This window comes from Thalassophryne amazonica, chromosome 18 (genome assembly GCF_902500255.1).
Source record: "Thalassophryne amazonica chromosome 18, fThaAma1.1, whole genome shotgun sequence".
In the NCBI taxonomy this organism is placed as follows: Eukaryota; Metazoa; Chordata; class Actinopteri; order Batrachoidiformes; family Batrachoididae; genus Thalassophryne; species Thalassophryne amazonica.
Genome location: NC_047120.1, coordinates 8860683 through 8875763, shown reverse-complemented (window position 1 = coordinate 8875763; position 15081 = coordinate 8860683). Strand labels below are relative to the sequence as shown.

Genomic DNA, 15081 nt, shown 5'->3' with positions numbered 1-15081 from the left:
GCCAACCAATTGCCTCACAAAGTTTTGTATGGTCAGCTTGCCAAAAGCAGCTGCTCCGTGGGTGGCCAGAAAAAGAGATTCTAGGACCACATCAAATCTACACTCAAAAAATGGGCTATTCCCCCTGAGAGGTTAGAGCACCTAGCAGCTGAACGACAGATGTTTCACCTGTCGTTCTACCTGCAATGCTGCACCTGCACGCTTTAACAAGGCCTATGACTGGACTGCCAACGAGCGGCGGGCCCTTCGACATCAACACAACACTGAGCCTCGAGCCGCACCCGGTTCTGTTGTCCAGTGCCCTGTGTGTAGCCAGCACTGTCTGTCACGCATTGATCTCCACAACCACATGCGGAGACACCGTCCCAACATGCCTGAATGAGCCTGCACAGCGTCATTGTCATCCATGACGGACAACCAAGAGAGAGAGATAAATGTTTGTTGCTGTTGTTTTTTATAAATATTTGTCGCTGTTGTTTTATGTTATAAATGTTTGTCTGTCTGCGGCAGACTGGTGTCCTGTCCTGGGTGTACCCCGCCTCATGCCCTGTGACTGCTGGGATAGGCTCCAGCCCCCCGCGAACCTTAATTGTACTAAGCGGAGGAAGATGGATGGATGGATGTTTGTCTGTTGCTATTTAATGTTAAAAATGTTTGTTGCTGTTGATTAATGTTATAAATGTTTGTTGCTGTTGTATTATATTATAAATGTTCGTCATTGTTGCTATTTAATGTTATAAATGTTTGTTGCTGTTGTTTTATATTATAAATGTTTGTTGCTGTTGATTAATGTTATAAATGTTTGTTGTTGTTGCTTTTAATGTTGTACATGTTTGTTGCTGCTGATCAATGTTGTAAATGTTTGTCGCGGTTGTTTAATGTTATAAATGTTTGTTGCTGTTGATCAATGTTATAAATGTTTGTTGCTCTTGATCAATGTTATAAACATTTGTTGTTGTTTTATGTTATAAATGTTTGTCTGTTGCTATTTAATGTTCAAAATGTTTGTTGCTGTTGATTAATGTTATAAATGTTTGTTGTTGTTGCTTTTTAATGTTGTACGTTTGTTGCTGCTGATCAATGTTGTAAACGTTTGTCGCGGTTGTTTAATGTTAGAAATGTTTGTTGCTGTTGATCAATGTTGTAAATGTTTGTTGCTCTTGATCAATGTTATAAACATTTGTTGTTGTTTTATGTTATAAATGTTTGTCTGTTGCTATTTAATGTTCAAAATGTTTGTTGCTGTTGATTAATGTTATAAATGTTTGTTGCTGTTGTTTTATATTATGAATGTTTGTTGCTGTTGATTAATGTTGGAAATGTTTGTTGTTGCTTTTTAATGTTATAAATGTTTGTTGCTCTTGATCAATGTTGTAAATGTTTGTTGCTCTTGATCAATGTTATAAACATTTGTTTTTGTTTTATGTTATAAATGTTTGTCTGTTGCTATTTAATGTTCAAAATGTTTGTTGCTGTTGATTAATGTTATAAATGTTTGTTGCTGTTGTTTTATATTATAAATGTTTGTTGCTGTTGATTAATGTTGGAAATGTTTGTTGTTGTTGCTTTTTAATGTTATAAATGTTTGTTGCTCTTGATCAATGTTGTAAATGTTTGTTGCTCTTGATCAATGTTATAAACATTTGTTGTTGTTTTATGTTGTTTGTCTGTTGCTATTTAATGTTCAAAATGTTTGTTGCTGTTGATTAATGTTATAAATGTTTGTTGCTGTTGTTTTATATTATAAATGTTTGTTGCTGTTATTTTATATTATAAATGTTCATCGTTGTTTCTATTTAATGTTATAAATGTTTGTTGCTGTTGTTTTATATTATAAATGTTTGTTGCTGTTGATTAATGCTAGAAATGTTTGTTGCTCTTGATCAATGTTGTAAATGTTTGTTGCTCTTGATCAATGTTATAAACATTTGTTGTTGTTTTATGTTATAAATGTTTGTCTGTTGCTATTTAATGATTGTTGTTGTTGCTTTTTAATGTTATAAATGTTTGTTGCTCTTGATCAATGTTGTAAATGTTTGTCGTTTTTGCTGTTTAATGTTATAAATGTTTGTTGCTTATGATTAATGTTATAAACGTCTGTTGCTATTGGTTAATATTATAAAAGTTTGTTGCTGTTTCATGTTACGTTTCTCTTTTGAAAAGTTTATCCCAGTGTTGCCGACCGAACGGCATCCCCCTGAAAATCGGTCCACCCTCCCATCCTTTTGGAGCGTCAGCTGTGATTCACCGATTATCACCTCATTTCTGCTTCAAACTGCCTCCAGTCATCATCTATCTCAGCGACAGATATCTGAAGCTTTTGTACAACAATCATTTCCCAACCTAGTCTCATGTTTTTTTTTCATGCTACCGTCACGAAATTAGTCAAATTTTCGTGACAGGGTTTTTTTTAACTTACTTTCACTAACCCTACTCCTACCCCCTACCCTGACAAAAATGAGGCCCTTTTCGTCACAATATCACAAACCAATAGATTAATGTATATTTTGTGCTGCTGAATCACAACTTGTTGTGAGATCAGGTTGTCATTTCCATATAAATTCAGCATTATTTCATCATAAAAGACGGAGGACCGATCAGAGCGCCACAGCAGCATGTCAGACATCTGCCATGCTGCTGCTCTGCGACATTTTGGTGCATCAGTAACGACTTACTGATTATTGTCTCACTAACTTTAGAATGATTTAAGAGGTTTTACTTTGTTATCTGACAGTTAATAATCACATTATTCCCTTTGATCGCTTTGGGTGACTCAGACGAGCTGTTGTGGTCCCAAATGACACATGCGCAGTGAAGGCAGGGGGAAGAATTTTTAGGGGGGACCGTTCGGTCTGCGACACCGGCACTCTTAAAGTTGCCAGTCACTGTCACCTCCATAGACTGGGTGCACTGAAGTCTGGGTGTGCCAACAGATGGCAGTTCTAACCCCATCATTATCAAGATTCACTGCTCCTGAAATGTTACTTTGATTCTCTCCTCTGCCAGATGTTTGGGTAATCTCCAGCATGACGCCCATCCACACTGCATCACCCCTGACATTCCACTGGGAGTCCAACTGGTGAGAAGAGCATTCAGCTTGGTCTGCAGGGCTGTGATCAAAAAGGATATACATTTTCGGATGGCATTTCCTGTTGTGCAATCTTTTGAGCTAAATGGTGTCTGAAAATCTTTTAAGGATGCTAAAGAAGCCGGGGCTTTTCTGGAGAGTCCACATGACTCAACCTGAGTTATTTTAAACCTTATGCTTAAGGGTTGGGGTGAATCTATTTTTATGGACAGCTGTCCCCTGTACATGTTTTGCAGAGTAACCCACATCTTTATCATGCTTTCTGTTGCTTCTGTTACTTGTTCTATTATGGTCATGTATTGCAGTGGTTACATTTCCCTGCGATAACCAATGTTTTTTTCAGGACCTATAATGTTTTTATGTCAGACTCTATTATTGCTCTCTAGCTCTGTATTTATAGATGGGGGAATTATTGCTACAATTTTCCATGTCAACAACGCAACGGCATGTCATTTATTTCTCTCTCTTGGTCCACACAACTCACAGACTTTAAAGCACAACTCAGCACTGCCCATTAACAACACAGCGGCCCCCAACTGGGAAACATCAAAGCAGCAGAGACACTTTGATGTGTGCCGCAAACCTCTCAGCGTGTTACCACATCCATAACAGAAAACACACAAACTACAGGTTACAACCTGGTATGGTGAATTATGTCCACAATGCCCATTATGTGTTAAAAGTTCACCACATACACACACCCCACCCCACCCCACCCCCAGAATTCACCATAAACAGAATGAACAAATGTCATCAAGAGATTGGGCGAATAACCCATCCACAATGACTTGTCCGCACCAGCATGTCTGAGGCACTGTGGCATAAGGGAACCATAGGCCTCCTCTGTGAGGGCCTGGGCCAAGTAGTACGGTGCCCTTATGGAGTAGAATATGCAGTAACTGAACTGTCACGTGAAATTTTCTTTAAACTAAATGAAAACAACCAAGTAGTAGCACTATCCTGACTAGTGCGCCAAAAGACATACAGGCCTAATAGCCTAAATGACACGAGACAGGAGGATAAAATGACATAAAATGAATGTACCTCTATTATTTTACGTGCATAAATTTATAGTGTTTCATGGGAGCAGGCAGGAATGAACAGGCACACTGCGGGAACAGGTGGGAGTATAACACACACATTGTGGGTGCGGGTGGGAAGAGTCCAAAATTCACCGGGAGTGGGATGAAGAAATTAGTTCCACATAGGACTCTACTACACAGCGCCCTGCCCCACGGCGAATCAAAAACTCTGTGCAGTGCCACTTACGCTCAGAATGAGGTTAGGGGAGGTGATGGTCTAGTGGTTAAGCGTTGGGCTTCAGACCACAGGATCCCCAGTTCAAATCCCAGGCAAGGTCCTTAATACCCTAGTTGCTCCCGGTATGTAGTGGGCGCCTTGAATGGCAGCAGCCTGACATCGGGGTGAATGTGAGGCATCACTGTAAAGTGCTTTGAGCATCTGATGCAAATGGAAAAGCACTATATAAATGCAGTCCATTCAATGAGCATGATATCACAGATCCATTGTCAGTCCACCTCATGTGTCAGAGGATGTATCTGTAATATCATGTTAACATGGCTGTTAGACCCTGTCCAGACAGCTGCAATGTGGGTCAGCACATCACGGAGATGCGCTAACGCACAGTGACACACGGTGTATTCAGTGTGATTGCGCAGTGTTCACGTCTAGTGCACATAATGATTGCGTGCCACAGACTTTGCATATTATAATATTTCCTTTGAGGACCCGAACAGGATGCATGGAGGGGGGCGGCTCATCGGAGGCGCAACTGGGATGTGTCGGCAGGATTTGGCATGCCTGATCCATTTCGAGGTTCCCTCGAACGTGATCAGACAGAACGCTCCGAATGCAGCATGAATGTGGTACAACCGCCCTTCGACCACTGTTCAAATATTCCCCAGTTCAAAAGCAGCTCAACAGTGGAGTGCATGTTCTCTACAGTCATGCTGGCTGTGCGAATTTGGGGATTTTGTTAAGTGTCACACAAATGCTGTTTGCGGAATTTGAATGCAGCTCAAATACAGCTCAAATTGCACGAATGCTGTTCAAATGTCCAATCATACTGCATTCGTGCTCTAGTGTGATGGGGAGGACAGTAAAGACATTTAGCCAGGATTCGACGTGCTTAAACAAACTGAACACCTCCTCAAATGAATTGCCATACCAATGTGGTACCACATTCATATGGCAGTCAGAATGTGGTATGACTACAACTCGACCAGCATTCGAATGTTTTCCAACACAAGCGCAACATGAATCTAGAGTGCATGTGCACATGAATGTCCCGAAAGTTGTACGAGGCATTCGAGTGCAGCTCGAATTTGCATAACTGTCATTTGAATCCTCCTTCCTACGGCATTCAGGCTCATTCGTGCTCTAGTGTGACAGGGGTATCAACAACAACAAACATTTATAACAAACAACAGCAGCAAACATATACGAGGGCTGTCAATAAAGTAACGGTCCTTTTTATTTTTTTCAAAAAGTATATGGATTTCATTCATATGTTTTTACATCAGACATGCTTGAACCCTCGTGCGCATGCGTGAGTTTTTCCACGCCTGTCGGTGACGTCATTCGCCTGTGAGCACTCCTTGTGGGAGGAGTCGTCCAGTCCCTCGTCGGAATTCCTTTGTCTGAGAAGTTGCTGAGAGACTGGCGCGTTGTTTGATCAAAATCTTTTCTAAACCTGTGAGACACATCGAAGTGGACACGGTTCGAAAAATTAAGCTGGTTTTCAGTGAAAATTTTAACGGCTGATGAGAGATTTTGAGGCGATTCTGTCGCTTTAAGGACTTTTCACGGTGCGAGACGTCGCGCAACGCTCTCAGCCGCCGTCGTCAGCCTGTTTCAAGCTGAAAACCTCCACATTTCAGGCTCTATTGATCCAGGACGTCGTGAGAGAACAGAGAAGTTTCAGAAGAAGTCGGTTTCAGCATTTTATCCGGATATTCCACTGTTAAAGGAGATTTTTTTAATGAAAGACGTGCGGACGGATCCGCGCGTCGGGACGCAGCCGACGCGGTGCGGCGGCACAGGAAAAACACCTCCGTGTTGATAACCATTTGTAAAATCCAGGCGGCTTTTGATGGCTTTCAGTGGAGTGAGTATATGAGAAATTGTTTAACAGGCAGGACATGTTCCAACTTGTCCTTAAGGCTTTCAACGGAGGTGTTTTTCCTGTGGCGGAGCGTCGCGGCGGCTGCGTCCCGACGCGCGGACCCGTCCGCACGTCTTTCATTAAAAAAATCTCCTTTAACAGTGGAATATCCGGATAAAATGCTGAAACCGACTTCTTCTGAAACTTCTCTGTTCTCTCACGACGTCCTGGATCAACAGAGCCTGAAATGTGGAGGTTTTCAGCTTGAACAGGCTGACGACGGCGGCTGAGAGCGCTGAGCGACGTCTCGCACCGTGGGAAGTCCTTAAAGCGACAGAATCACCTCAAAATCTCTCATCAGCCGTTAAAATTTTCACTGAAAACCAGCTTAATTTTTTGAACCGTGTCCACTTCGATGTGTCTCACAGGTTTAGAAAAAATTTTGATCAAACAACGCGCCAGTCTCTCAGCAACTTCTCAGACAAAGGAATTCCGACGAGGGGCTGGACGACTCCTCCCACAAGGAGTGCTCACAGGCGAATGATGTCACCGACAGGCGTGGAAAAACTCACGCATGCGCACGAGGGTTCAACCATGTCTGACGTAAAAACATATGAATGAAATCCATATAGTTCTTGAAAAAAATAAAAAGGACCGTTATTTTATTGACAGCCCTCGTATAACGTTAAACAACAGCAACAACATTTATAACACTAAGCAGCAACAACAAACATTTATACATTAAACAACAGCAACAAACACGTACAAAATTAAACAATACAACATTAAACAGCATGTACAAAATTAAACAACAAATACAACATTAAACAGCACCAACATTTATACATTAAACAACAGAAACAAACATGTAGAAAGTTAAACAGAAACAAACATGTATAATGTTAAACAACAAACACAACAGCAACAAACATTTATAACATTAAACAACAGAAACACACATATAGAAAGTTAAACAAACACAACATTAAACAGCAGCAACAAACATTTATTACATTAAACAACAGAAACAAACATGTATAAAGTTAAACAACAAACACAACATTAAACAGCAGCAACATTTATTACATTAATCAACAGCAAACATTTATAACAACAGCAACAACAAACACATTAAACAGCACAAACAAACATTTATACATTAAACAACAGAAACAAACGTGTATAAACTGAAACAACAAACATTAAACAGCACAAACATGTATAATGTTAAACAACAAACACAACAGCAACAAACAATTTTACAGCAACAAGATCATTGTTCGAAAGAAAAGCGAGAACCAAATAGCAGCAAAACATTCAGAACATTAAACAGCAACAGCAGAAGACGCAGCATTGCTGCAATGCCACCTTCTGCCACTAGGAGGCCCTGATGCATCGCGCGCTGTAACATCGCCCTCTTGTGGCTGCAGTATGTAGTGCCGGATGAGGGGAAGTAGAGCCTCGCAGCGCGGAAGGATATGTTTTGAATCGGAGCGCTGAACATTTTAATAGATTGTCCGCAGATTGTGGATAAACTCGACGTTCAGGTCGGTTATAAATGTGACAGAAACGAAGAGCTGCTGTTTGTCTGCAGGCAGTCTGACAGTGTTTGGACGCACAGAGCCGTACACTCATATACAGCTCTGAGGGAGGACGCTGGAGTTTTTTTAATGAATCAGCACGGAGGACAACAAGTCGTCGAAATAAAACCGTCGGTGTTGTTCTAAACCGCTAATCGGACGTTTTGGTCGGTGACTGTTCGAAGCCTCTTCCATGACTGAGCGGGAGGTAGAAAGTGTTCCCGGCGGCTCCTCCGCCCTCAGCAGAGGGACCACAGCGCCTCCTGCCCGCCACAGCGTCCTGCTCAGCCCGCCTCCGCCCGGAAGACTGACGTCCCTCCGAACCAGGGACCTGACGTTGGGAGCGGCTCTGAAGAAACCAAAGGTAACACACTTCAAAGACTGAAAGTAGAGGGGCACTTAGAGCCGACACCTGTGCTCATGCTGACGTTTGATTTGATATCCCATAATCCCCTGCGCGCCTGAGAGTTGCTGCAGCCTAAACAACATACAACTGTAAAAAAAAAAACAAACAAACAAACAAACAAACTTGTTTTTACAGGAAAACGCTGGCAGCTGTGGTTACCTGTTAAATCTACAAAAAAAGTTTCTTTTTTTGTAGATTTAACAGGTTTTTTTAATGTGAGTCAGCCGTGGTCCATTCACTGTAAATCCATTTACATATTATGTCTGTAATGTTATCTACTGTGCTGCTGTATTTTTTACAGGAATTCCCTGGTAACCACAGCTGCCAGTGTTTTCCTGTAAAAGACAGTCTTTTTTTACAGTGAGTGGACAACATGACAACAATAAGCCTTTTCACACTCTGGGAATGCGCATGCGCGACGTGGTCGGTTCAAAGGTCAAGAAAACAAACACGATCTGGTCGGTCCCTGACAGTCAGTCAATCAACTGTCTAAATCCATAATAAACATAATTTTACAGATACTTATATGAAGGAGTGAAAATGCAACTGTCTTACAAAGCCATTACAATATAAATATTATAAATAATTACTTTTGAGATCCCACACGCTTTCTCAAAAACGATTAGAGATGGTTTTATCAGACAGTGTCTTAGAGAAAGTGATGAAGCTGCTACGAAATAATTATTTTAGGCACACAACACGGCATCCAGCGGGTCATGTTGGCAGTCAAGTGTCATGGTGCCTTAAGCGTCATTTGTGGGTGGCCATCGAGTCAGGCTGCTCCTCTCATCCAGCCAGCCGGACTTGAGTTTAGATATCGGGTCAGGGAATGATTTGCTGTCGTTATCTTTTAAAAGGGCAGCGTAATTTGTCGCCTTGCTCTGTTGTGATACAAATAAGTGCGTTTTATCCCACGTGTTCATTATTCATTAATCCAAATCACAGGCACATGTGCCTATCAGCCTTATAAATGACACAGAACAACAGACCAGACAGATTATTTACTAGACCATTCACCAGCCAGATCCATGATTAATTTTATTTTATTGTTTACGAATAATTCATTTCACACACTCAGAAATAGGAACGCAGTGCACAAGATTTATAGAGGTCCGCAAACCGAAACAGTGATCAGCTGATTCTGTGTTTACGAATAGACACTGCCTGGCTTGGCACTCGGCAGTGGGTCGAAGTCGGACAAAACCCGAGTTTTCAGTTTGTGTGCAGCTTAAGCTTCTTTGGACACCAATACCACGTTTTCATGAAAAATTTTTCAAGGAGTCAACACTCCAACGGGAAAAATAATTCTTGTTGCCCAAACAGTCAGTCATGATGCCTTGAGACTGCAGTTTGTTTACACCTCTTGCTCTTTGACCTCGCGCATGAAACCCGGAAGAGAGCGAGAGTGTGAAAAGGCTTATTGCAAATGAACATCATACTACCAAAATGTCATTTTTATGCTTTTTGTCACATTAACATGCCTATCTCGGCTTTCAATGCTTACCAGCCCAGTGAGTATAAGAGAAATTGTGGAGAGCTGGGCATGTCCCAACTTGTCCCCTGGCACTCCGAAACGGAGGTGTTCCTTTGTCTCGCTCGATCAGCGAATCGGTCCTGACGCGTGAAGTCTCCGCGCGGCTTTCCATGACAAAATCTCTTGTTAAAAGTAAAATCTGCTGGAAAATGGCTGATGTCCAGCTCTTGTGATAACCAGAGAAATTGCTCATGACAGTCCCAGCTCTACACAGCCATCTGTTTAGAAATGATGTGGTGTTTTCTGCCTCTCGATGGCGGCTCGGAGCACGGTGCGCCGTGCGCCATTGTGGGGCGTCCTTAAAGCTGTAGTAACAGTCCTTATTCTCTGTGAAGCCCGTAAAATTTTCACCGAAAGCCAGATAAATTTTTCGAATGGTTTCCAGCTGCTTGTCTCTAACAGTTTCTGAAAAAATTGTGATGGAAAAAAATCCCAAATCATTGCGCCATTTCCTCGCAATGAAACAACGACGAGAGGGGTGGACCACTCCTCCCACAAGGCATGCTCACAGGCGAATGACGCAACCGACAGGCGTGGAAAAACTCACACATGCGTACGAAGGTTCAAGCTTGGCTGACGTAAAAACATATGAATCAAATCCATATGGTTTTTGAAAAAAATAATAAGGTCGGATACTTTTCTAATAGACCTCGTATGTGGAAATAATTGTTGTACAAAAGCTTCAGATATCTGTTGCTGAGATAGATGACTACTGCAGTGCAGTTTTAAGCAGAGAACACCCAGCTTCGGCCATGCAGTCTAGGCTAGGTGTTTGATACTTTGGTGGATGCGCAGTCTAGGCTGGGTGTTTGGTACCTCGGTGGACGCGCCGTCGAGGCTGGGTGTTTGGTTCCTTGGTGGATGCGCGATCTAGGCTGGGTGTTTGGAACCTCGGGGGATGCACGGTCAAGGCTGGGTGTTTGGTTCCTCGGTGGATGCGCGGTTGAGGCTGAGTGTTCGGTATCTCAGTGGATGCCGGTTGAGGCTGGGTGTTTGGTTCCTCGGTTGACCCGCGGTAAGGCTCGGTGTTTGGTATCTCGGTGGGCGCGTGGTTTGGGCTGTGTGTTTGTGTCATTGGTAGATGCCCGGTCGAGGTTGGGTGTTTGGTTCCTCGGTGGACGCGCGGTTGAGGCTGGGTGTTTGGTTTCTCGCTTGACCCGTGGTCAAGGCTGAGTGTTTGGTATCTCAGTGGACACCCGGTCGAGGCTGGGTGTTTGGTACCTCGGTGGACGCCCAGTCAAGAGTTGGGTATAGAGAATCGGTTCTTTTGGGTATCGTTCAGAAATGATTCAATCCACCGATATCAATAGTCTTTTTGCTTAACGATTCCCTTATTGGTCATTCACAGCAGCTGTTGTTTTTGAGGGTGTTTGTTGGGAAAATGATAATTCCTCCACATTGATTACAGACCCTGCAGCGGGTCTGTAATAAACTGTTTCTGCAGCGTGACTCCACTTTGAAGCGTGAACCAATGAAGCAATGTTTCGATCCACTGGCTTGTTGGTTCTTTGATTCACTGCTCTTCAGAAGCGGCAAGTCTGCTTCTTAACACCTCTCAAAGCCATTAAAATATGTTGATCGTGAATCACTTTTGTGTGGATTAAAGTCACTAACTGGGACTCTTGTTGTGGTCAAGAAACGAGAATCGTCCTCCGTTCCGTTGGCACAGCTCCAAACGCTGCGCGGCTCTCTGCTGAAACAAAGTCCGGTCGGAATTCATAATTTCAAAAGGAATTGCCGCTTTAAATAAAATTACACCTCTTTCCAAACTCTGTAAGACAGACAATAAACTACAATAGACTAAAATGTTTTTTCCTCCCAAAATGAGACATCCTGCATTCTTTATGAATTACATCCTGACATGCAGCACAGCACAGCTGCAAGAGCTCAGCTCGGATGAATGGAAAGACATTCATGCCAATAATGTCTGAAAGGAAATGCTTTTGACAAAAACTACAGATTTTGTTTATTTCTGTTTATGTCCAGAGATCAAGGATCCACCATGTAGAGTTTATTATGTCCAGAGTTTAAGGATCCAGTAACCAATTTCATACTTATTTACTTTAAGACTCAAGAAAATGTTGTTGACATAGAAAACCTACAAAGCTGACTTTTAGTACACAGAAAATTCACAAGCGGTATCGATAAGGAATCGAATCGATAAGCGGAATCGATAATGGTATTGATATTGATAAAATCTTATCAAAACCCATCCCTAGCCCACCCGAGGCTGGGTGTTTGGTACCTTGCTGGATGCGCGGTTGAGGCTGGGTGTTTGGTTCCTTGTTGGAGGCGTGGTCAAGGCTGGGTGTTTGGGTCCTTGGTGGACGCACGATCTAGGCTGGGTGTTTGGTACCTCGTTGGACACGCGATTGAGGCTGGGTGTTTGGTACCTCGGTGGACGTGCAGTCTAGACTCGGTGTTTGTGTCCTCGGTGGACACGCGGTCAAGGCTGGGTGTTTGGTTCTTCATCAGACGTGCGGGCGAGGCTGGGTTTTTGGTACCTCAGGGACGTGCGGTCGAGGCTGGGTGTTTGGTTCCTCCACGGACTCGCAGTCGAGGCTGGGTGTTTGGTTCCTCGATAGTCTTTGCATAATTTCATCCAGGACAGATGAGGCGAACAGGAACACTCACTTGGTTAAGGTAATATCGGCTTTCATTAGTTCTCTGTTGGCAGAGGCATGTGCTCTATGTGTGCCCCTCTACTTTATCCAGTCTTGTAGATCTCTTGCACAAATGTGCCTCGAGGGCATCACTGAATGTTGACCAAATGCAAATATTACATTTTTTCTGTGTGTCTTATTCTGTGCAGAAAACATTCGAGCCAAACGTCCACGCTGTGAGGAAAAGCAAAGACGAGTGAGTGACCGTTAAAACAACAGCTGGTTTACCAAATCCAGCCAAATAATCCAAGTGTGTGTGTGTGTGTGTGTGTGTGTGTGTGTGTGTGTGTGTGTGTGTGTGTGTGTGTGTGTGTGTGTGTGTGTGTGTGTGTGTGTGTGTCCATCCATTTTCTATACCTTCTTCCTCTAATTAAGGGTCAAGGGGGGGTGGAGCCAGCAGTCATAGGGCGTGGTTCACCCTGGACAGGATGTCAGTCTGTCACAGGGACACAGGCAAACACAGTTTCCAATTCATCTAACCTGCATGTCTTTGGATATATATATATATATATATATATATATATATATATATATATATATATATATATCTACATTATAATAGCCACGTGTGGGTGTGTGTGGCTTTGATCACACAAAGACCGAGCAGAGCTGACATTTGCCGTTTAGTATGTTTATTTATTTTGGGTCAAGGATGAATGCTGCACAAACTGAAAGTTGATAGCACAAATATTTTTGAAGAAATTACCTATTTTAACTAACCAGTAAACTATGGACATTGTGCTGCAATGCACCATGGGAGTTCAAGGTTTTGAGGCTTTAATGTTCTTATTGTGGTTCATGTTATTTTAACAGTGTTATTGATTTATTGTGCTTTTGTAGTTCAATTGTTTAGTCAGTTTACTTAAGTCTCATGTTGCTGTTGCCACGAGTGACTTAAGTGTCATGTTAGTACCATGAGTGAAATGTGTAATGTTTTTAATGCCACCGTCTTTGTTTGTCAAATTAAAACACCTGCTGACAGCAGCTGTGCGTGCAACTGTGGACAGCTGACATTTCACATTTTGTCGTAGATGGCAGTGTTCTATGCATTTTGACCCATCTACTGGATGGCAGTGGGAATGACGCCCGATTATATCACACGGTTGTCGACCCGAATCACAACATAACAAACAGACTTTTCGGTTTTGCAAATGCCTTTTTTTCACAAATGAAAACAATGACATATTTTTAAAAAGCACATTTATTTGCTCATTTACAAGCTCATTTATTTGCTCATTTACAAGCTCATTTATTTAACACCAACACACACATTACATTAACGTATTGGTTTTTACATAGAATGACTGAGTCAACCAATCAGTGTGCGTGGAGGCTCAGTTTATCCATAATCCCTTTGGGCATCTGTGTGCGCAAGTTTTCCAAACTTCAGAATTAGTGCATTATTTTAAAATCAAAAGATAAGTGTTATATTTTCACTTTGTAATGACATTAATGTAGTTATTCTATCCGGATTAATTAAGTCAAACCTACTTTCCTTTTAAAGACCTCTGCCTCATGGCTGGACCACTGTATGCGGTTAAGGAAAATGACTTTTTTGTGGCAGCCTGGCGGCCAGGTCCCTTCTGGTGGGCTAGAGTTGAGCTCAGCTCCTCTCAGCTGCCTCACTACTTCCAAATATGTAGCAGACAGGAGCCAACAGGGTTTATAAATGTTTTTCACCATTACTATGTAAAAAAAAATTAAAAAGTTAGCGGTCTAAAATTTATCAGAACTAAATTTATCGGAAGCTAATTGGTCCGATGGTTTTTGAAGTTAGCTGAAAAGCTAGTCTTCTAACAAAAAAGTTAGCTTCGCTAATTAGTGGTTAGTGAATTAGCGGAACTGTGCCCACCCACTGATCTCTATACTGGATAGCTCCTTGGCCAATATTTCTGAAGCAAATTGGCCGCCATATTACCACTTGCATATTCCGCTCCTGAATGCTCTTTTCTGTTGATCTTTAACCAGGCGCACCCAACTTTATTCTTTGTGATTTTGTAAAAGAAATGCCTTCATGTGCAGCTATAAACTGCGCAAATCACCAGATCAAATGCTGTGGACGAACATTTCACCTATGAGTATGATTGAAATGGAAAGTAATGAACAATAATTTGAAGAGTTCTGTCCCTTATTCCAGCATATAGGCATAGATGATAATAATAACAGTGATGATAATAATAATAGGTGGCATGGTTTGTGTGTAGCCACATATTGAGTTTTGTGTTGGACGAACTATTTTAAGACATTTATTAGGTCTACCCTTAATTGGACTGAGCGGTTGAAGATGTGTGTGTGTATTAGGTCTACTTGTGCATAGGTTTGGAGCTTTAGGTGTTGTTGCTACGAGGTTTATTACTAATATTAGGCTGAAGCTCATAGAGCTGTGTGTGATAAATATTAACATTGCAGAGTACAGAAGCTTGAATCTTCGACTGGACTGGGTTGCTTGACGTGAGGACGTTTTGCTTCTAATCACAGAAGCAAAAAGCAAAACAAAGCAAAAATTAAAATAAATAAATAAAAAAAAAAAAATTCAAATACATAATTAAAAACAGAAGTAAAAGAATAAAACAGATAAAAAATAAAAACTATTCATAAGAAAGAGAATAAAAATAGGTTTTAAGTCTTGACTTAAAAATGTCCACGGACTCGGACTGTCTCACGGTCGCAGGAAGACCGTTCCATG

General features: G+C 41.9%; 1 protein-coding gene across 1 annotated transcript in view; it reads left to right on the top strand.

Annotated features, from left to right (window-relative positions):
- Positions 1-7686: 7686 nt before the first annotated feature.
- Positions 7687-15081, top strand: part of zgc:171971 (uncharacterized protein LOC569690 homolog) — a 46116-nt gene continuing 38721 nt past the window's right edge. Inside the window, exons 1-2 of the mRNA XM_034194677.1 lie at positions 7687-8156; positions 12545-12591. Of these exons, the coding sequence (XP_034050568.1) occupies positions 7986-8156; positions 12545-12591 (218 nt within the window). The 5' untranslated portion in view covers positions 7687-7985. The remainder of the gene's footprint in view (positions 8157-12544; positions 12592-15081) is intronic.